The 23315-nt window shown below is 40.7% G+C and overlaps 1 protein-coding gene across 2 annotated transcripts in view; it reads right to left on the bottom strand.

Annotated features, from left to right (window-relative positions):
• Positions 1 to 610: 610 nt before the first annotated feature.
• The window catches only part of SH3RF1 (SH3 domain containing ring finger 1), a 180518-nt gene continuing 157813 nt past the window's right edge, over positions 611 to 23315 (bottom strand). For both annotated transcript variants that reach the window (XM_043565841.1, XM_043565848.1), the window contains 4 exons: positions 23048 to 23307; positions 21757 to 22118; positions 11652 to 12010; positions 611 to 3001 (listed from right to left, as the gene is read on the bottom strand). In XM_043565841.1, the coding sequence (XP_043421776.1) occupies positions 2833 to 3001; positions 11652 to 12010; positions 21757 to 22118; positions 23048 to 23307 (1150 nt within the window). In that variant the 3' untranslated portion in view covers positions 611 to 2832. The remainder of the gene's footprint in view (positions 3002 to 11651; positions 12011 to 21756; positions 22119 to 23047; positions 23308 to 23315) is intronic.

The following is a 23315-nucleotide window of genomic DNA, read 5'->3' as shown; positions in this document are numbered from 1 at the left end:
TCTTTCTATGGCTAAGATGTATCTTCTAGTAGTCACCAGAGATTTTAGTACCATGAAGGGGGAGAGGGGAGCAGATTATATACTCCCTGGTAAATCTCCACAAGCTACTTTGTTTTTTAATTAATTATTTATTTATTTTTAAAATTTATTTATTTATAAATATTTATTTATTTATTATTTTATTTATTTATTTATTTTGAGAGAGAGTGTGTGTGAGCAGGAAAGGGGCAGAGAGAGAGAGAGAATGAGAGAGACTCTCAAGGAGAGGCTCTGCACTGTCAATGCAGAGCCTGATGTAGGTCTGGATCTCACAACCGACAACTGTGAGATCATGACCTGAGCCAAAATCAAGACGCTTAACAGACCACCATCCAGGCGTCCCTCAACAAGCTGTTTTAAGAAGATTTTAAACTTCTTGGGGAACTAACCAAACAATGTTTGCTAGTTGGAGAGGTAAAATGCTTCATAACCACTGAATTGATTATTGTAGACATCTTCTGTTGGAGGTACATGGAAATAATTTTTATGAAATGAAATTATATATCAAATGTGTCTCAGGTTAAAAAAAGGGGAAAAAAGAAAAATTTTAAGAATTAACACAAGGGACATGTAACGGTTGACCATCAAATTTTAATCTTGAACCTTTTCTCCAGTCTTCAAATTATTAACACGAAGCAGAATGATAAATTGTAATTTTATCATTACCATATCGCTGTGTAACAAGCCCTTCTTACAAAATCTCCACCTACTGTCTCCAAAAAAACCAATAGAAAACCCATACATTATATTATCTAAGTGATCTATTAACAGATGAAATTTTAACCAACTTCATACCAGGAAACTATTAACAGAGGTACTTCAATCACATAGCTTAAAATATGGAGAAAAGACAGGTAAAAAATTATCTTAAGCGTAGTAGTCTTTTTACTTTTTAAAATTTTTATAAAATACACTAATTTCCCAAAATAAAGAATATTATGACACATTGGTGTCAACTTACACAGATGAAAGCTGATGTCAGCTTTTTTTCTAACTAAAATTCATTTCACCAAACCTTTATATATTACATGAATATCCAAGTAAAGTATTTTTTTAAAAATTCAACACACAGGAACATAATGTACAGTGTTTTATATATATATATAAAAAAAGGTTAATTTAGGAATGATTTCATTTTCAACCACATGATATATCTTTTTAAGACCATGAAACCTCTTGCTATCGCAAGAAGACTTTTCAGTTCATGTTTCTATTTCCCAGTTGTAATTCTTAAAAGTAAAAAATGAAAAAGCGTTTTTTATTTGTTTTTCACAAAAAAACTGTAGCAACAATTTCATTCACTACCAGGATGTCTTCCCTCCTTTTGATTTTAGGACTACCCAGACCCATGACCGCTTGGTGCCGGAATGTAACGGGAAGAGGCCAATGACATCAAAGAATGGATATAAAAAGACGGGCTCAGCTGGATCCTGCCGCCGTTGTAAGGTGTGGGCACTTTCACTCGTGAAAGGCCTCCCAGAGCTGCAAGAGAACAGTCACAGGAGCAGTCTCCCGGCTCATCCTTTACATCCGTCAGCTGGGAGGACATAAAGGAACATTTTCATTAATGACTTGTCTAATGGCTGATGGATTCCTTAGCCAGGGAGGGAGCGAGTACGCTCAGAGACCTCGGTCAGGAGCAAAAAGAATACTGTTTATTTTACACCTCCTGCATTGGTCACTTCTGAGCGCAAACCAACCTCAACAGGAAATTGCAATGAAATATACACACCATGCACAGTCCCTATTACTGTGGGAATCCAGTAACACATGCAGGATGGTGGGAAAAGAATCACAAGGGATGAATGTAAACTTTTCACAGTGTTTCTTATAGCCTTTGACTTTAGCACGAGTGCACCACTTACCACCACGATCTCACAAACGTTTTTATTGTGTCCTGGGCATGCAGATCACTTGGGGTAAAATGGGCGATTACATTTCATAGCCATTCTCAGACAGGAGTACAACTTCAATTTTCCCAATTTCCAACCAATGAATCAGCTGCTTCTGTTATAAAACTAAATACATTTCCGAATACATTTTTGTTTGAGGTTGTGCTTTATTCTTATCACTTCACTGGCTACATTCTAGGGAAATTAAAAACCCATAAAATTATACTGAAGACTAGGTCTTAAGGGTGATTCCTGACCAAACCAGAAAGACAGGGAATCACTAACTTCTCTTCTCTTGTTTCTGTCTGCCTACCCCAGGCCTTTATTGATATTGATTCAGTTACAGGTTTTAGTTTCCTAAAGAAGAAAACCAAATTAGAGAACTGGCATTTCTGTCTTAAAGAAGTAAAAAGTAACACCGGTGAGGGGAGAAAGGGGGATTCATTCTATGTCGAAAAAAAAAAAAATCTCTTGCTCTCAACAGGAGATAATCCAGCTTCTCCTTAGCTATTATTTCATAAATTAATAATTTCTTAAAATCATAATCCAAAGAATTTATCTATTACAAGAAAAATTCAAGTGTAAAAAAGGAAATAAATTAGTTAAGCCTTGTAAACAATTGTCCATTTTAGCTATATATCTTTTTAAAAAGGTTTCTCTGTATAGCAAATCAGACAGTACAAGGCACACCTTACACATCAGAACCCAGAATTTTAAGACCCATACACACGCCTTCTTCACACTGTTGGCTGGCCTAACTGTGCTGAGGGCACTGGGGTCACACACCCATCCTCTGCTCATCTCCTGACCATCTGGAAGTCCAAAATGTGCTCTTTCCATTAAATTGCTTTGTGCTATTTTGTTGTGTGATGTGACTTCAGCCTTCTCAATGTTAGTCTCTTCAGATGTTTTCCACAAAGCTTCCTGGGAAAAGGCCAGTTTTCCCATTACGTTGTAACGTGCCTTTGAACCAGCCATCTTCTCGCTTTTTATGGACAAACACGATATCTCCTTCTTTAAGTTCAAGTTCTGCCTCACTCTGAGGAGGATAGGAAACTACCACCCTGTGCCTAGAAAAGAGAGATATATTTTAGTTAAAGCCACTCAAAGTAGTGAAAAAAAAAAGGTACACTATTGGTCTACAGAGCATTAAACATAAACAGAATAGAAAATAACAGAAGTTTATAACATCTGTAAAACAACTCAAAATACGACTCTCTGCTTCGTAGAGACTTGATTTTAATAGAGTTGACATGTGTGTAACAGTCCATTATCGATGAGACTGGTTTATCTGAGTGACCTGTACAGCAAAAGCTATTCTTGTCCCTTTCCATTGTTTGTATCTTGTCCATACAGAAAATTTTATTCCGTTTCCTAGGAGGAAATGCCCTGTCCTTCCCTCTTCTCCAAGAAGAAAGGAATGAATTCATTTGATTGGTGAGATTAGGAGAAGTGGTTGACTAGATGGATTCAGTCCTCTCTGAACTCCCTGCCTCTAGGCTGAGTGGATTCTGCTCTGCTTCTGCTTGTAAGCACGGAATGGTCAAGGGTCAAGGGGGTCAGGCCTGCCTTCTAGAAGTGAGTCTGGAAGTCCATCTCTCTGTGTCCCTTACTTTGGGGCTTGACATGGATGAGGCAGCAATTCTAAGGCAGTTCATCTGCCTTACATACCCAAATTCTCCTTCAGGCAGGCTGTCCTACGGTCTAGACAAGGAGGGAAGGACAATGACCACAAATTCAATCCAACACCACCAGTAACGAGGCTGATACCCATTTGTCTGACAACTGTGTCTGTTTCTTTATTGGTTCTCAACTCAGATATTAGTAGGAAAAGGGATAATTATCAGTTAAAACCCCAAGAAGCCTTGTTGGTTTAATATTATCTTCCTTCTTCCTTTCTCCTTAGTCTCCTTGTGCAAAATTATGATTAGCTGCCATGAAAGCCAGTTGGAGGTTTTGAGCCCCATATTCTTTTATTTTTTCCAGCGTTACTTCACTCCTTTACTCCTCTCTTGCTTTTTCCAACCAAGGCAGAGGAAGCAGGGAGGGTGGTATGTGGTAGTCAACCTCCAAGATGACCCCAGTGACCCTTGCCTCCTGGTATTCATACTCTTGTGTAGTCTTCCCCCACAATGCATGGGGATGATCTGTGTGACCAATAAAATACTGTGAAAGTAACTGTGTGATTTCTGAGTCTAGGTCATAAAAGGCCTTGTAGCTTCTACATTAGTTTCTCTTGGATCTCTGAAGAAAATGAGCTGCCGCATTGTGAGAAAACTCAGCATCCCTATAGAGAGGAGAACATGGTGAGTAACCAAAGTTTCTTTCTAAAAACCCAACTAGCCAACAGTGATGTCAGGAAGCCACCTTGGAAGGGACTCCTCTAGCCCTGGTCAAGCCTTTACAGGACTACAGCTGAGGCTGATATCTGGATTGCAACCTTAGGAAATATCCCAAGCCAGAACCACCCAGAAAACCCACTCCCAAGTTCCCAGCCCACAGAAGCTGTGGGGAAATAAATGTTTATTGTTGTTTTAGGCCACTCAATTTTGGAGGTAATTTGTTACATAGCAACAGATAACTAAAAAAATGTGAACATATATTTTTCTCCATTTGCTGTTATGCAGTATTCAATCATAAAGGTGATTTTAAGTTTCTACTTTTGTTTGGTTCTTAAAGTCAGAAAATAAGTTCAGAGCCTCACAAGACCCACTCTTGACTGTAAGTAAAGAATGGTATGGCTTAAATAATGATAGTCATAACAAATTCTATAGAACTACCCCTAAACTATGAAACCCATCAGAGACTAGCCCTTTCAGAAGATTGCTAGCTTCATCAATCTCCTCTCATAAAAACTAGAATCCACTCTCATTAAGAAGGACCACAGCAAGAGCCCCAGACTATTACTCTATAAAAAAAAGCATCTCTGCAAAAGTCAAATGGCTTCCCCAAACAATTCCTGAGCTACTCTGGGCACATGAACCAAATTATCCTCCAAGGCCTGAAACAAAGTATAGCATAGAGGCTAATTTATTTTCTTTCTTTCTTTCTTTCTTTCTTTCTTTCTTTCTTTCTTTCTTTCTTTTTCTTTCTTTCTTTTTCTTTCTTTCTTTCTTTCTTGTTTGTTTTTGAGAGAGAGAGTGATGGCCCAAGTGAATGAGTGAGGGGCAGAGAGAGAAAGGAAAGAAAGAGAGGGAGAGAGAGAGAAGCAGGGCTCACCCGAAGGGGGACTTGAACTCATGAACCATGAGATCATGACCTGAGCCAAAGTCAGATGCTTAACTGACTGGGCCACCTTGGTGACTTATTATTTCTAAGAAATGTTCATTTAATTCAAACATGAGTTAACATGTTGAACCCACCAGGTTCGGGGTTCAATCAAGCATGAACTGAGGGAGGAAGCACAGCCCTGCCCACACAGGTGCTGTGCACTAAGCTTGGGTCTAGGGGCTGACATAGACTTAAAGGTCACTTAGAGCAGTTTAACTTTGGGCTAATTATCTCTGCTCTCTCAGCCTCAGTTTCCTCATCTGTAGGAAAAGGTTGTAGTAACTTAAACAGGTATTACCATGTAATGGAGTAAGATTATGAATGTGATGCTCTTAAGTGGTTTCTGTTACATAGTTTACACCCAAAATGCAAGCTCCCATTGCGATCACGTGGCTCAGGCAATAGCAGGTGGGGGTCTGTGCTTCAAGGAGGTGAAGAATGGACCAGGAAGTCACTGGTCACCTCTATCCAGGAAACAGACTCAGGCCACAGTCTAAAGAACTGCCTGATAATGAGACATGACACTTTAGAATGATAAAGTTAGGTTTTGGAATCTCTTATCTGATATCATTAAAAGCAGTACAAATAATTTCATTATAGACTTATCTGAAGAAGGGTTTCAGATGAAAAGATTTCTCAAGTCTGATGCAAACATGTTAAAAATCCACGTGGAAAGCAATGTAATAAGTTGCCATTTGGGGGAAGTTAAAATTTGAGCAAAGCTTTGTAATTCTGAAAAAAGGCATACAGGTGACTCAAATCATATTCAGAGTAGATCTCTCATGAAATGTATTCCCCATCGGTTCTCTGGGAGATGCCTTAAAGGTGAAATGGAACAAAAATAGTTCTTGAAAAACTTGAAGTGAATTAGATTAATATTTGCATTTTATAAAATGCACTAAACCAATTTTCGTCAAAAAATTTTTTGAACTACAACTGCTGCTGGGCTAAGAACATAATCTTCCTGCCAAGTTCCCAGTGGGAGCAAATTTTCATTGCGAAGTTATAAACCTCTGGGGGGTGGAATGAGAAACCCTGTGCATAATGGAAAGTGTGACACAGCCCTGATGTATGAAGGCTACCAGGTGCCGCGGTAACAGACTCTACTTAGAAATCTTCCAGCTCGGATCCTGGCCTCGAGCCTTGTAGTTTGCACACAGATTTCTAACATAGACTCCTAAGGCCAGATTCTGGGCGCAAATGGCCAACTATGTCAGGCATGGAAAGCAGAATGTTTACAGACCAACAGACACATATAAGGCACAGCTGCAGAAGCCCTTCACATCTGTTCCTCCACCCTCCGCCTCGCTTGGATTATGCTTATCTGAGTAGGGCTTTTGGGAAATTCTGAACCTCAGGAATCAAAGACCCCTCTCTCATGACATCCATGGGACCTGCTAATAATCCCACTTTCAAAATCTGCACCCCATCTACTCCTCTTCATCGTCACTGCCGCCATCCTGGTGGACAAACTCATGACGTTCACCCGGTCAAATAATCTACCTGCCCTCCCTGCCTGTATTTCTTCCTGCCTCCATTCCATTCTACGTAGATCCAACAGACCCATTTTCTTAACTGGCAACTCTGCTTGTAGTTATCTATCCCTCAAAAATCGTAACTGGCTTCCAACGCCTGTGAGGAAGGTTAATCCTCAGCCTGGCATATAAAGCCCTCAATGATTTGACCCTCATCTCTCTACCTATTGCTGCTATTATCTCCACGAGTATGCCAAATATGCCTCTACACCTGAATGTGCCCTCCAAATATGGCTTCTACCTCTCCGTTCCTTGGTGCATGTGGTTTCTTCCACTGGGAACTCCCCGTGATGACGCCTCTGCCCATCCACACCTGATTAGCCTCCCACAGCCTGGCTCTAGTTTGCCCCTGCAAAATCTTGTCTAGCCCGTGGCTGGAAGTAATTTCATGCTTGCTCAGGTCCCAGAGGCCTCATGTACATTTCTTACGGCACTTAGCACGGTTTACGTTGCACTGTTACCATCTGCATCCCTGTCTCATTCATCTTCCCAGACCATACGCTGCTTGAGGGGGAGAAGATGGTAAATTCACTTTACGTGCCTCATACCACTTAGCATAATTCGTGATGATTCTTTTTTTTCCCATGGTAATTCTGAGTAAGTGTGCTGAATGACAAAAGAAAAGGCACAATGTATAGAAAACTATTTTTAAAAAGATGCAAAGCTCCTTAAAAGGAATGTAATTTGACAAATGCTACAACACGGGTGGGCCTTGAGAACATCCTGCTAAGTGAAATAAGCCACACACAATAGGACAAATACCATACAATTCCACCTACGAGGCACCCAGAAGAGTCAAACCCACCGAGACAGAAAAGTAGAGTGGTGGTTGCCATGTGCTGCCAGTAGAGGGAATGGGGACTTACTGTTTAACAGGCGCTGAGTTTTAGTTTGGAATAACGCAAAACTTTTGCAAATGCACAGTGGTGATGGTTATTCAACAATGTGAATGTACTTAATGTCACTGAATTTCACCTTAAAAAATGGTAAACTTTATGTATATTTTACCACAATTTAAAAATAAATGAATAGGGGCGCCTGGGTGGCTCAGTCAGTTGAGCGTCCGACTTCGGCTCAGGTCATGATCTCACTGTCTGTGAGTTCGAGCCCCACGTCAGGCTCTGTGCTGACAGCTCAGAGCCTGGAGCCTGCTTCAGATTCTGTGTCTCCCTCTCTCTCTGCCCCTCCCTCGCTCATGCTCTCTCTTTCTCTCTGTCAAAAATAAATAAACATTAAAAAAAAATGAATGAATAAATGAGTGAATAAAAAATAATAGAAAGAGTAGGGGAAAATAAAAAGAAAAATGAAAAAACATGGAAAGCTGAGTGGTCACTTGGCTGTTGTAAAAGTATCCCTTTGAACAGAGACCCGGGGGACAGTGTGAGGTGTATAGCAGGGCTCACAGACTTGGCCACGAATGGGTCTCTGCCTGTTGGCAGCTTTGTGACCCTCACTGTCTGTGACAGTCACCAGAATTGAAGAAACGGGCTTGCTATACAAAGAAGCCCCATCCACATCCCACTGCCCATCTTCCCACCTCAGGCTATAGTGTTCCAGCTTCCACCTAAATGAGCACTTGCAATCTTTCATTTGTATAGATTTTCTATTTCCTTTATTTTTCTGGCCTCTCATGCATTCTCTGCAATTCATACATTTTTTGTTTGTTTGTTTCTAATCTCTCTTGGTATCAGCCCAAATTGGACCCCCTGTGGCTCTGGGAGGCACTCTATCCGTCACCCTAGTCTGGGTAAGTAACCTTCACTGCTTTCTGCCAATTGCTACAGCAATCTAATATCCAATTAAGTATTTCACTGGCAAAACCATACTAGCTCGCTTTGTAGCTTTGCTTGAAGTCCAAGTAAATTACGTCCATTGCTTCACCCGGTGGGTTCATTGTCACTGACTCAAATTAATCATGCTGGTGAAACCCGACTGACTTTCTGTAAATCTATCTCTATCCAATTTGTGTGTTTCCACGTGTTCTAGCTTAATCCCTGATCAAAGATCACAGGTTCTTTTCCAATTTAAGAGATGGGCTTATAGGTATGTGGTTATCAGTTTAATTCCTAAACTTCAAAATACACAGAGATGATGTGCCGTGTCTCCTTAAGCCCTTATCTGTCTATGCTGTTTTAGTAGAAAAAAAAAAGAAAAGCCTGTCACATATACTTTCTTTTACTGCCATTCCTTCTGAAATATTTCTACTTCCTCTTTGCAATTTCCTAATTATTTTTTCTCCATTATCTAAAATAGAGTCAAAAATATCTGTTCTGTTATTTCTGCTGTCATCAATTATACATGTTCTGCCTCCAGGATGTAGCATTTCTTGCTTGTTTTCCTCAGCCTCTCTAACAAACACAAAAGAATCCTTTTGTTCCTCAGAGAATTGTCTCAGCTGACACCACAGCCGTCAACACACCTCAAGGTTCATCCCTTCTTACTGTGAGATTGCTTAAGTCCTTGTATCACGTGAATGCTTCTTCCCATTGAAGGGCTGCCCTAGTCACATTCTTTTACTTTAGATTTGTGGGACAGAGCCATGGTTTGAGGGGAAATTTTATGCTTGTTCTCGTTATACTCTGCTCTCATACGGCACCAATACAATACAATGAGAACTACTTCTATGAAATTCTATCAGGAAAAATTCTACCAGAAGAACCCCAGGCTTCTGCACTTTGCCAGAGCAGGAGTTGTTGCTATTTAGGTTGTGAATCAAGGAATCTAAGATCCTGAAATACTTTCTGAATCATAGAGATGTTAAAGTTAATCTTCCCTCCATTTTTAGTACTAAGTACTTTTAATTGTGTTAAAAATTTTGAAATATCAAAACAGGTAATCCCTAAACGGCATACTTGGTAGTTTCCTACTAACCAAAAACTTTCATTCCCAGTGGATAATAGGATGTTTTCCTATACTGTTTCCACACCTTTTTCCTACTGTTTTTATAGCCAGTCGGACCTAAGAACACAAGTTAAATAAATACCATCACCATCAGTGTATGAAGGCAACAGGGTGGTGAAAAGTTGGTCAGGCTATTATATTTAATATTCTGTTGAACATATGGATTATAAAAATATAAACTTGAGCAGAAATCTTCTCCAAAGACCCCTTTTCTACTTGTAAAAATGGAAATGGTTATATGAAAAACCTGCCAGAGAATTCCAGAGTGCCCATGCCCATCTGTTCCATCATTAAATTCTCCATGTTCCCTATGTGATGTGCATCCCCGGCTCCCTGGACCACCATCACCTGTCTGCGTTAGCGATTTCTCCCTTTCAGATGCACTGAACAGCAGGAGCCTGCTGTTAGAAATGAGCTCCTCTAAGAGGAAAGGGCAGGAATGCAGAAGCCACAGAGATTGAGGACATCTGGCAACTGAAAAGGAATGCATAATGGGGGAGGGAGGCAGCAGTGCCAGAGCCAGTGCCTAGGGAGAGGCTGGGCAAAATGAACGATCGCTCAGAACAGTCACACAAACACCACAAATGACAGGGAAAAGAGGAGAGAGACTCAGGGTATGAAGGAAAAACTGCAGATCGATGCCTGGGGGTGGGGACGAAAGAAGGAGCCTTTGTGACCAAAAGAAAGTAAACAAGTCCCTGGACTAACTCCAGGGACAGAAGCCCTATCCCTGGAAAGCGGAGTATTACTGCAGGAAAAAAGGCTGACTCTCAGAATAAAGGATTAAGTGAATGCAGGACAAAATTTCAAAGCTTTACTAAGAGCACAACAGATGAGGGGGAAAGATAGAATGATTTTATTTGTGGGGGAGGAACACTTTTCAGAGTACTGTCTCATTTCAAAACTGGTTTTATAAGGATTAGACCTATGTAAAGCTATTTCACCTCACTATGAAAATATATAATAAATTGTGTACTTTGTACTTAGTGCACGTAGGCTGTTTAAAGTTTCTTCTTGTCCAGCTTATTTTTTGATAATTCAAATTATACGAATGAAGGCCTCAAATTTTGTGGGTACAGATGTCCATCTGAAATACAGATTTGTAAATTTAAGTCATTGGAATGTGTAACAGTTTATAGTAAGACTTCAAATCAGTAACTGAAAATGAGACCTACACTGCAACACCTCCACAAATCAGAAATTTGATTTATAAAATGCAGGTACAGGAGCAATAAAGCTCATAGAAACAATAAAACAGATGGCACTTTTAAAAACAAATGTTTATATATTTATGCATTATGTGAAAACAGTCCACTATTTTAGTGTGCTTCATGATGTTTTCCTGGCCAACCACCGGTGCTTCATTTCTAATTCATATAATCCTAGCAGATAGTTGTCTTGCTAAATATATAGTTTCTCCTAACATATTCCTAGAACCCCACTGGTTGTATCAAACAGAACTACTCCCATGTGTAATCATGATTCAAGGCCAGAATCAGTAACACAAGGCCCCTCATTCCGAGTGGAACCCAACCAACTCAGTGTCAGGAGGGGGAGTCAGGTCTCTCAGAATTTAGGCATACTCTCCTAGCTCAGGAAGAATAAAAAGAGAATTCTCTTGGTTGGCAGAATTCTCCAGCTGCTTTACAACCAGCAGGTACTTATGTAAATGTTTAATAAAAAAGGCAAAGGATGAAAGGAGGGAGCAAAAGCTGGCGATAGAAGAGAAGCAAGAAGGAAGTAGATGCGAACCAAGTTCCAGGGATTAACACATTTCATCTGGTTACAATTCTGGAGGGGATGTCTGGAGAAAATAAACAAAAAGAGGGCTGGAGGCCTAACCCATGTAAGGAGCACAGCAAATGGTACAAGGCGGCCAGTGCTTGCCTGTTACTACAAATTCAGTTAAAACGAATTTGGAGGATGTGGAAAAGTATCCTCACGTTGGAATAAATATTCCAGCACAAAGCTTGTTTGCATTTCTTCGTTTCTCCGGGAACGACAGTGAACTCACCTCTCACAAACCACAGGCCTAGACTCATTCATGACAGGGCCCAGGGATGAACATGGCTGACGAGGAGGTGGAGCGATGGGTACAGCGGAGTCCAGGGAGCTAGTCTTCCGATGAAGAGCGTCCTGGGCCACAGCAGCAGCCACGGCCACAGCGGGGGCCGGGCAGTCCCCATCGGCAGGGCAGGAGCCGGCCCTGCCGTGGGCGCCCCCTAGAGGCAGCTCAGGTCCCACTGCTCCCTGCAGAGGCAACTCCCCGCCACCCAGCTCCACTTCCAGGGTGGGTGAGGCTGGTGGAGATGCTCGGGGCTTACGTTTAGTGGACGCGCCAGAAAGCAACTTCAACAAACCCTTTTTCTCTTTCTAGGAAAAAAAAAAGTACATTAATTAGAGATGGATGGTACTGTTGTTATTGTAATCGATAGGGTGCTAGTTCTCTATTTTTGGTTTGATTTTTTTTTTTTAAGATTTGTATTTTTAAGTAATTTCTACACCCAACGGTGAGGCTCTACCTCACAACCCTGAGATGGGGAGACTCATGCTCTACTGACTGAGCCAGCCAGGTGCCACTGGTTTGGTCTTTTAAGATTCATTTCTATGGATATTTGGTTATTTATGATCTAGCTCCCAATTCCTTCCTGTATGATGTTAACCTGACATTTGGTTGTCTTTCCTCTCCCTTTCTGCCTGCATGTTTGTGCTTGTATGACATCCACTGTTCATCTTCTACTGAGGCAGAAGAAGTAGATAAAAAAGTAAAGGAAAAAAAACTCACCAAGTCACATCTCTGGCTTGGTGAAGACAGAAGTAGACATTTTAGGACAAAATGGAAATTTCTGATTATGGATTTAATTTCTTGAGATTATGCCTATACTACCTCTAATTCTTATGTGCTGAACTAAACATTACTCTCCATCCATAGAGCATTTTACTCTCCATCCACAGACTTGATTCTTATCATTTATGGAGAGTAATGTCTTGATCAGGGTTAAGGACTAAACAGTTCTCAGATGTCACCACCTTGAGGAAGTTTAATAAGCCAATAATGACAGAAGTCAAACCATTTCTATTGTGCAAGAATATCTTGGATTAGAAAGCCAAAACAACTCCACAAAATTTTAAATAAAGCTGCAGTATAATCAAAAACATTTTTATGTCTCTTTGCAAGCAAAAGTAGGAAAAAATTTTTTCCCCAGCATCTTTCTCCACAAAAACCATCTCTAGAATCTCTTGTCTCTTTTGACACTCTTGTTCCTTGGACTTCTAGGAAAACCAGAGCTAGAGCTAGGTTTTCTTCATTTCCAAACCCTGTGTCAATGTTCTTTCTGACAACCAAGCATAGACAACAATCATTTCACGTTGTTTTACTAAGATGTCAATGACATCACCAAGTCATCTGAATGGAAACATTTCAGAGGGAAATAATTCTTCAGAAAACTATAGGCAATCTGGAATCACTAAGGTCCACTAATAGAGAAATAGAATTGAGGGGCCCACATGGAGATAGAACCCTGAGGAATTTTTCTTGAGAATATGAGTTAGTTCATACTCCATAAAAATCCCTTGGGGAAAAGGGTCTGAATCCATAAAAACACAGATCCATTAGAGACAGAACGGCAGGAAAAAGGAAGAGACAAAAGTAATGATTTAGCCAGATGACGATAAAGCATTCCAGGGGAAAAGAATCCCAGGAAACTGCAGGCCCCATTTAGAGAATACTGTTCACAGTATGAACCAACCCATGGGTTGGAAACGGGGGACAGGGAAAGATGGTGGGAGCGCTGAAGTCATCTCTGTACAGCTCAACGCAGGCTGCAGATGAGCAGAGCCAGACACTGGATCCACACCCCCCTTCTCCCCATCCCAGCCTGAGGAAGGGTCTTTGGCATTTTTCTTCAAGGCCTGGCCTTAACTCACCTTGCAGGTTTTTGCTTCATTTATTTAGCTTCTCATTTCCCAAGGGGCTACTAATACATTCCAATAAACGACCCTATAAACTTGGACTACCTGCTTGATGCCTGGACCCCATCCACCCAGTACCTAATGCAAAGATGCATCTATTGAGCCAAGAGGCCAAGACTGAAAGAGACTGAGATGGGGGAGGAAGGGAGATGATTTAGTGAGTCCCAGGGCTCAAAGAATAAGAGAGGACATTTTGTAATTCTCAAATCATACAATGTGCGGTGAAGTGGGCCGAACAAACACCTGCCAAAGCCACAGCTATACTTCTTTAAGGGAGCCTGAGGTCTGGAGGGCCGAGAAATGAGCTGAGAAAAAATAACGTCTACACTTCTATGGGGGCAGTCAGCCACAACTTCCAGCTATTCCTGCCATGATGGAAGAAAGCACGCTCTAATCCCTGGACCCCCACAGATCCACTGAGAACATCAAGTCCAGCGGTAAATTACAATCTCAGCAAGCCACAGCTACAGATGTTTCTTAAAAGCTCAGTTCTGGGCACTCAGAAAAATTCAGTTAACTGAATGGCGCTCAGGGAACAGCCTCTAAAGTGATTAAGAAGAAAGATGACTTGGTTCATCTAAAATGATTAAACACATTAAATACAGCTTGCTTTAATGACTTCTAAGAGATATGTTATCATCATCAGCTGATGCCGACTACCCACTGAGCAGAAGGCAAAGGATTAGGTGTTGTGACAGGGTGTGGGGGTACGGGGTGGGGGTACTAACAAGGAAAAGATGCTGCCCTAGTTCCACCCAAGTGTGCTTTTAATACCATATTTTCATGTTTTCTATGTTAGCAGAACAGTGTGCTGCTGGAGAGAGATAATTCTGCAAACACAGACACTTATCATCTAAGGGTGCCTTTGTTTTATTCAGAATCCAACAGCAGAAATGAAAATTATAGATGAATTAATAAGGACTACACTTCAGCAATTTTTCAAATGTAGTGTTAACATGCATGAAAAAGGGACATATCTTTGAACATGAACCTTAATAATTCTTCTCCTGTGGGTTTTTCAAGAAATTATTCCTAGGTGGAATAATGTTTTTATACCCATAATCTTCTCTTCAGAAGATCAACTATTTGGTTCAGAAAATAATTGCCAGATGATGAGAAAGAGTAATTTCTACACGTAAAAATAATTTCTGAACATCACTAAATAGCTTTCCATTAGTCATATCATGGAGGATGAATACAAAATGGGAAACCTCGAGTTCTCCTTCTCAAGCAAAAATAAATTTGATTTGAGCAACTCACGAAGCTGAAAACATTCTACCCACTGAATCTTCTTTATTCCTCTCCTTGCCTTCAGATGTACAAAGAAAGAAGCAAAAGATAAATACTCTTCCGGGACACTGTCATCAAATATCTACAGTCATATTCCCAACAATCAGTCACTATTCTTAGATAAGGCATCTCCAAAGCTTAATTCATATGATTGTCTAATAATAATCACTCACTCTTTCAACAAATATTAACTGAATGTCAAATATGAACCAACAACGCGTGAGGTTCTGGGAATACAAGAGTGAATAAGACAATAAGGGGTTCACATTCTCTAGCAGAGACATAGACATGGCTATAAAACAGGTGCTCTGCAGAAAAATAAAGCAGGGTAAGAGGAGAGTGAATGACCAGGGGTGCTGAGACAGGGAGCTCAGGAAGGGCTTTTAAATTTTTTTAATTTTTATTTTCAAATTATTATTATTTTTTAAGTAGGTACCACACCCAACATGGGGCTTGAACTCAAAACCCTGAGATCAAGTCACTTGCAGTACCGACTGAGCCAGCCAGGCACCCAGGAAAGGCTTCTTTAAAGAAGTGAATGGTGGGGCGCCTAGGTGGCTCAGTCGGTTAAGCGTCCGACTCCAGCTCAGGTCATGATCTCGCAGTTTGTGAGTTCAAGCCCCGCATCGGGCTCTGTGCTGGAAGCTCGGAGTCTGGAGCCTGCTTCAGATTCTGTGTCTCCCTCTCTCTCTGCCCCTCCCCCACTCACACTCTGTCTCTCTCTCTCTCTCTCTCTCTCTCTCTCTCTCTCAAAAATAAATAAACATTAAAAAAATAAGAAAGAGGGGCGCCTGGGTGGCGCTGTCGGTTAAGCGTCCGACTTCAGCCAGGTCACGATCTCGCGGTCCGTGAGTTCGAGCCCCACGTCAGGCTCTGGGCTGATGGCTCAGAGCCTGGAGCCTGCTTCCGATTCTGTGTCTCCCTCTCTCTCTGCCCCTTCCCCGTTCATACTGTCTCTCTCTGTCTTAAAAATAAATAAACATTGAAAAAAAAATTAAAAAAAAAATAAGAAAGAAGTGAATGGAGATGGGGAAAGGCCATGTGAAATCTGATGATCAAACACCACTGGGTTCAAGAATCTTGTTAAATGCTTTTATAAAGATTTCCCCATTTATTCCTCACACTCACCTGATGTGACAGGAATCAGTAGTATTCCCATTGCCATTATTCTCTACGCTTGCCTACAATCATACTGCTAGTAAGGGGTGGAAGTCGGATAACCCGGCCTTTGCTCTTCTCTTCTGAGAGTTCGGCACAGGCAACAACTCTAGAAGCACATCTACTCCATGGAGTGATAAGAGAAGATATGTTTGCTTACGGGTTGTACTACCTAAGAGTCACTCTGAAACTGTGTGCACATCTGCACTGTCCACAGCTGGTCTGGATCCCAGCTGCTGGCACGGGCAGGAATGTGACTCCGATCACTTAACATGGACAATAACTTCTCTGTGAGAAAATGAAATGGCAAAGCTCACAGACCAACTTGGTTTGGACAGTGAAATAAGAACTGAGAGGAAGGGGGGCGCCTGGGTGGCGCAGTCGGTTAAGCGTCCTACTTCAGTCAGGTCACAATCTCGCAGTCCGTGAGTTCGAGCCCCGCGTCGGGCTCTGGGCTGATGGCTCAGAGCCTGGAGCCTGCTTCCGATTCTGTGTCTCCCTCTCTCTCTGCCCCTCCCCCGTTCATGCTCTGTCTCTCTCTGTCCCAAAAATAAATAAACGTTGAAAAAGAACTGGGAGGAAGGAAAATCATGTGAGCAAAGAAAGTGATCAGTAGGGACTTTAGGACAGTGTTCAGAACAGAAGAAAACAGGTATTTATTTATTTATTTATTTATTTATTATTTTTTTAAGATTTTATTTTTAAGTAATCTCTATACCCAACATGGGGCTCCAACTTATAATCCTGAGATCAAGAGTCACATGCTCCTCTCACTGAACCAGCCAGATGCCCCAAAAATGGCTACTGAAAAACTAGATGGGGATGCCTAGGTGGCTCAACTGGTTAAGTGTCCAACTCTTGATTTCACCTCAGGTCATGATCTCTCTTCCTGAGATGGAGACTGCCTCAGGCTCTGCGCTGGCAGCGCAGATCCTGCTTAGGATTCTCCCTCTCCCCCTCTCTTGCTCGCAAAATAAAAAAACTTAATAAAAATTAAAATAAAAACTGGATGGACCCTCTGCTTAAAAAAACCAAGAATAAGAGCAAAGGTCCTCAAACAGTGAATTGTTTGAAGACCTGTGCTTGGCTCCTTAAGGAAAGGAGTCAGTAGGACTCTGGGGGTGGGATGTTTGTGGTACTAAATGTTGACCTTTTTGTGGCCCGCATGTAGAAATGTCATCTCTTAGGAACAAATCCAGAATATGGGAAAGGGCATGAGAACCAATACCTACTTCTGCTAATTGGTAAAGGAAATAAATGAATATGTCAGGGAAAACTTATACTATGAAGGTAGGGGAAGGAAATGGAAGCATGTGGGGGTATAAAGTGGTGCCTCAGAGATGGTTTCTTCTCTTTTACTATGTGATGGTTAAAACTGTAAAATTAATTAAACCATTAGAGATTTAATTAGAGGCCATGAGGACTGAGGTGATTCTAAAGCCCTAGCAGCTCCCTTAGCAAACCAAACCCTAAGCCTGTAAACACCTCAAAACCTATAAGGACATCAAAACCTATAAGGACAACCAATCACAAACAGCCAACTGGGCTTTCCCCAAATAAGGCAACCACTTAAATTACAGCCAGTCAAATAATTTCCTTGCTCTGCTTTGTGTGTCCTTTACATAATTTTTGCCCCTGGTTCCTTGATAGAGTGGGTGCTGCCTGATTTGAATATGTTTTTACTCAAACTCTTAGAATTTTTAGTATGTGTCAGTATATTTTCTAACAAAACTTAGAGAATATAAGAACAACCAATAATTGGTGCTGGAAAAAAAGATTTTATTTTCTGGATAGAAGCTTAATGTACCAAAATAATATTTACTGTATTTTGGTATATGAGGGGGAGAAAAGCATATATACACCATAGTATTAATGGCCACCTTTGAAATCCTAGATCATACTTAGGTCTTCTATTTGGATATTTAGACTTTCTCTCACTTTTAAATAAATATGTATTTTTTAACAATTTTATAGTAAGAAAACACAATAAAACATTGTGTGTGTGTGCATGTATACATACATACACATGAGCATCTCATAAGGATCGGGAAACACATCTGCCTGGAGACTAGCTACTCAAAAAATGAAGCCTTTAAACTGAATATGAAGTTAGAAAAATGTTCAGATAAAGCTGTTAAACTGATAACTGTAGAAGACATAGGGGATCTCATAGAAAGAAGAATAACAATGACAGAAAGGCCCAGGATTTCAAACAAGAAGTAACTGAGATGATGTTTGGAAATAGTTTCAGATGCTTATTTATCAAACCACAGAATGCAGTTACCAGACAAAAATGAGCCAGAGGGGGGAAAAAACACTTTTTTTTTTAAGTCAAGGACAAAATCACACTTCTGAGACTTTGTGAGATAAGAATTCCAAATAAAATACTGTTCAAAAGGAATAACTCAGTTAGGAGAGGGGCTGCAATAGTCCTGTGTGCACATCAAAAAGTTGTATGTCTCTGTGGAACATCAGTGGTAGGTAGCTCACTGCAGATGATTTACACATAGAGAAAAGGACAGGGAAATCGACAAGCTATCGTTTGGCAGATATACCACACACTATCTAAAGAGTTTAAGTAAATGGATGATGCTGATCACAAAATGATGAAAGAAGATGGAGATAACAAGGGAATTGTCAAATATCTAGATAGTTGTTGGAAGTCTCAACAAAAACTAGGATCTCTATAAACTTAGAATCTCTGATAGACATTTTTCTTGAATTGTTCATAATTTAATCTCACATTGGATCTAATTCTGATCAACTGGGGGAAGAGTAGAGACCAGGTAGGGAGTGGAGTGGTTCAGATGGTGGACAGAAATATTGAAAACTTCGAAGTAAGCACCCAAAGAGAAGTTGGCTACAGTCAGATTTGAACTCTAAAGTTTAAAAGAACTGATTTTAAAAGTTCAGAGAAAATATATGCATGACCTGAAACTCAAAAGGAAAGATACTTCAAGAGCAATGGGCGGGCTCTCCAGAATGATATTCTAACCATACAACTGTAAATTATCTGAGCAGATGAAAATGTGGAGACATCTAAAGGCACTAGTGTGATCTCCCAGAGAGCAGACTAATGGGCTCAAATTTTTAAAGGACTCAGTACAAAAAGATGAAGAGAAGTGACCATAAGAAAGAACATATCATGGCCCATAACAGCTTAAACTTGAAAAAAAGGGGGGGGGATGGATAACCTTAAAGTTATGTTTGAAACAAGAACAGGAAAAATATAGACCTGCTGTTTGAGATGGATGGTGGTTCTCAGAAGGTATGAAGAAAGAGAAGGATAATCTTCAGACTAGAAAGAACAAATGCTGACAGGAGGGAAATGAGTATAGATATTGGGGTTTAGAGATTTAATAATTATGTGCCAGGATGAATCACCCCAGCATACAGAGAAAATTCACAGCTGAAATGCAACTGTTCTTTTCATAAAATGCAAATAATCTTTGACTGATGAGCCTGAGATCAGGTCAACTCAAAAGGTCAAGAAGGGCATGTGTAATCCTAATTTTCAAAAAGAATACAACAATGTTCTTTGCTGACTGTCTGGAAAATTCTAGAACAGTGTATTAAATGAAAGGAACACTGAGGAAGAGACTCCTGAGGAAGTCTCTGACACTGAGGAAGAGACTCCTCTAGGAGACCCTTGCTAACATGAGTAACAGCTGAAATGATGGGGAGACTAGGGAATAGTTTGGATGGGAGAATGCAAAAGACCTCTGGATTTTGACAGGCATCTCATAAGTTCTCCCATGATATCCTTATAGACATGATGGAGGAGTATAGACTAAATGACACTTGAATCATGTTAATTATGGAATTATTGATTTTATATCAACCAGGAGAATTCTCCCTGGTGGATCCAGAACACTAAATGAGGTAGTAGATTTAGGAAGGAAAATTTATAATCTGTGACATAAGTAACAGTGACAAAAACTTCAGGAATGTAGCCTTAAAAAAATAAGATAATTCTTAAATAAGTCAAGGCATCATATAGAAAGGAGATCAATACTTTCTATGTAGCTCCTCAAAATAAAGAGAATGGCATGGCACACTTTGGAGCTAGGATACTCAAGGTCAAATAAGGTGTCCAAACAGAGACCAGTGGCCATTTGTCAAGGATAGGAACTCAGCAGAATAGCCCATTAGGTCCTGTATTAGTTGCTGCTATAACGAATTACCATAAACTTTGTGGTAAAAATCAAGTCTTAAAATTAAGGTGTCAGCAGGGCTGCATCCCTTACAGAAGCCCTACTGAAGAATCTGTTTCCTTGCCTTTTCCAGATTCTAGAAGCTTCTTGCATTTTTTGGCTTGTGGCTCCCTCCCTGAATCACTGATCTCTGCTTCTGATGCCACATTTCTTCTGGACCTGATCCCCCTGCCTCCCTTTCAGTAAGATCCATGTGATTTTATGGGGTTCACCCAGATAATGTAGAATAATCCCCTCATCTCAATTAAACCTTTAATTTAATCATATGTATAAAATCCCATTTGCCACAAAAGAAAACACATTCTCAAAATTCAGGGATTAAGTTATGGACGTCTTTGGGGAGCCATTATTCTCTCTGGCACAGGTCCCTTTCAAGCCTCAGATTTAATGAATTCTTTCCTGGGAGGGAAGAAGCTGAAGAGTCTGTTAGTGACAAGGGCCCTGAGACACACTGTCCTAAAACCTTAAATTCTAAAGTACAAAACAATTCTTTAAAGATCTTGACAAAGTTGAACATGTCAGCTTGAGTACAAGTTTAATGTAGTTAATTATAAACACTGAACAGATACCAATCTTTTTCAAAAACGTTCATGTTAACCTAACAATTAAATATTAACTTTTTAGTAGGCTGTAAAGTTTATTTCCTTATAAACTCCTATTTACAGGCTTACCTAACCATTTAAATAGAGTGACATACAATACCACTGAACCAGGTGGCTCAGAGTTTATGATTAGCCTAGAGCTTCCCAGAACCTGGCTAGAGCTTTAGGAGAAAATGCATGAAATACTGAAGAAAATACAATATTTTCCTCAGGTTGTCACTTCATCTGATTATAGTACAATTATCCAGACTTTGTTATCCCTCTTACATTTTCTGTTCACATTCAATCACCATCAATTTCCTTTGCCTCCAACCACCTGTCTCCAAACCCAACCATAGGTTACTCTTTCAAACACAGCTTTCCATTTATATTTTCTTTGAAATTCAGCCCCAAATGAGAGCTTTTTTAAACATCTATGGATTTAGAAAATAGCTTTTCACCCTTATTTCACGTCAAGAGAAAAACTATCCATGCTGATTATAATCTAATATGCTGTAGGAAAAATAAATCCACAAATAACATTTTTTGATCAATGATTTCAACTGCTTTGTATATTAAATACTTTTTTGCAGAACTGACTGAACAGGAAGAATTAAGGACAGCACAATGATGAAAGAATGAGTAACTAAAGGAGAAAGGAAACTCCTCCATAAGATGTAAACTGCACAAAAGTGACTTAGTCTTATTCACTGTGGTCTCCCTAAACATCCAATATTAGGCTTGCAACTTAGTAGGTGTTTCAACGCAGAGAAACATGAATCTAGCAACGGGCGCAGTGTCTCACACATGGTGAGCACTTGAAGGACTCATTGTTCAACAACGAGTCCTTTCATTAGTTAGGATGGGACACAACATAAGCAGGGGAACAGGACGTTGGTCTTACTTTACTATCTTTATCTGGCTTGGTTGCTGAACTGTTCCCACAAGTCAATGATGCGCTGTCAGGAGAGGTGGGAAGTCCAGGAAGAATGGTCACTGTCCGACCACTGGGCTCAGTCTCCAGAGAGGCGGTGGTGATGCTCGGAGAGGTCAGTGAAGCAGTTGCAGCACAAGCCAGGGGGGCATTGACTCGACCCATATTGATGGCAGCTACGTGGGTGGCAGGGCCTGCCATTGGAGGTGGAAGTTGTGGGGAGGCCAAGGGATGATGAGGCAGGCCCACAGATGCAGGGCCCAGGCAGGCAGTGTTCTGTACCTGGATGGGCGTCACCGCTGCTGTAGGGCGTTCTTGGTTATGTGCTGCAACTAGTAGTGATGGGAGAGAAAACAGCAAAATTTGACCTTCTAATAAATGCTACTCACCAAACCATGAGTCATTTCACTGCGTCAGACCATAATGAAAGGTTGCTATTGCACTTTTATAAGAAGTAATGGATGCACAGTGGTTTAAAAGCACTTAATCTTAGCTGGGTCCTTAGACACTGTTTTCCTTCCAGATCAGCCCTTGAGTCCACTGAGAGCCTGGAAGCTTAGCGATAACCCCAGGCTGTTCAGTTAAAAAGTCTTTCCACAGATTTATGGACACAGCCGGTCTTTGATGATACTCTACAGTGTCAGATTAGGTTGGCCTCCAGGCCTTTTGAAAATTATTCTCCATTTTCTTCAAACAAACAAACAAACAAGTAAATAAAATTATTCTTCCTTTTCTTATTAATCATCTTCCATCTTTTGGTTTTTCTGACAGAATTTACAAGTTTACCCTATCACCGTTACCCAAGACTCTTGGTAGGTTTTCAGTGCTATAAGAAGAAGAAAAGTATTTAAGATCCCATTGGGTTTAAAACAAACTTGGAATTAGGTTCATCAGAAATCATCAGCACACTAGTTCATGGAGTATGATGCAGTGGTCACGCGGCTGGCATCAGGGAGATTTGAGCTCGTATGGTCTTGAATGCAGAAGCCATATTTCCAAGTCTTATTGACAGTCTCAGGATCAGCCTAATTTCTTTCAGATTTTCAATCTGTAGATCAGGCTTGAATTCATGTGGGGGACAGGCTTAGCCAAAATAAGCAGATGTGAAGTGTGCCACTGACTAGACTGTGCCTGCTTCTAATTCCTAATGTTATTCATGACTTTAACATTACATCTGCTCTTCTCAACATCTGTTATAAGGGATCTGGTACTAGGCAAGCAACCCTCTTCCTGATACTTTTCAGTATGGTCTCCTCCTTACCTGTCCTCACAGCATTACGGGCCTGGTTGACTGTCATCTGCCCAGTCATGTGCAACAAGACCTTGGCCTGAGGACTTGTCTGGATATGAGCGGCTGACACAACGGCTGTGGGGACAACACTGGGACTCCCAGCCATACCATTTCCCTGGAGCTTCTGGGCAGGCCCTCCTGCAGTGGAAGGACTGACCATAGTCACCCCTCGACTGGTCTGACCAGCAGTAGACATAGGGACTTTAGCTTGGGAAGCATTTGTCACGGCCCTGCCAAG

Source organism: Prionailurus bengalensis, chromosome B1, assembly GCF_016509475.1.
Source record: "Prionailurus bengalensis isolate Pbe53 chromosome B1, Fcat_Pben_1.1_paternal_pri, whole genome shotgun sequence".
Lineage (NCBI taxonomy): Eukaryota > Metazoa > Chordata > Mammalia > Carnivora > Felidae > Prionailurus > Prionailurus bengalensis.
Note: the sequence above shows the minus strand (reverse complement) of the source record. Positions and strands in the feature narration are given on the sequence as shown.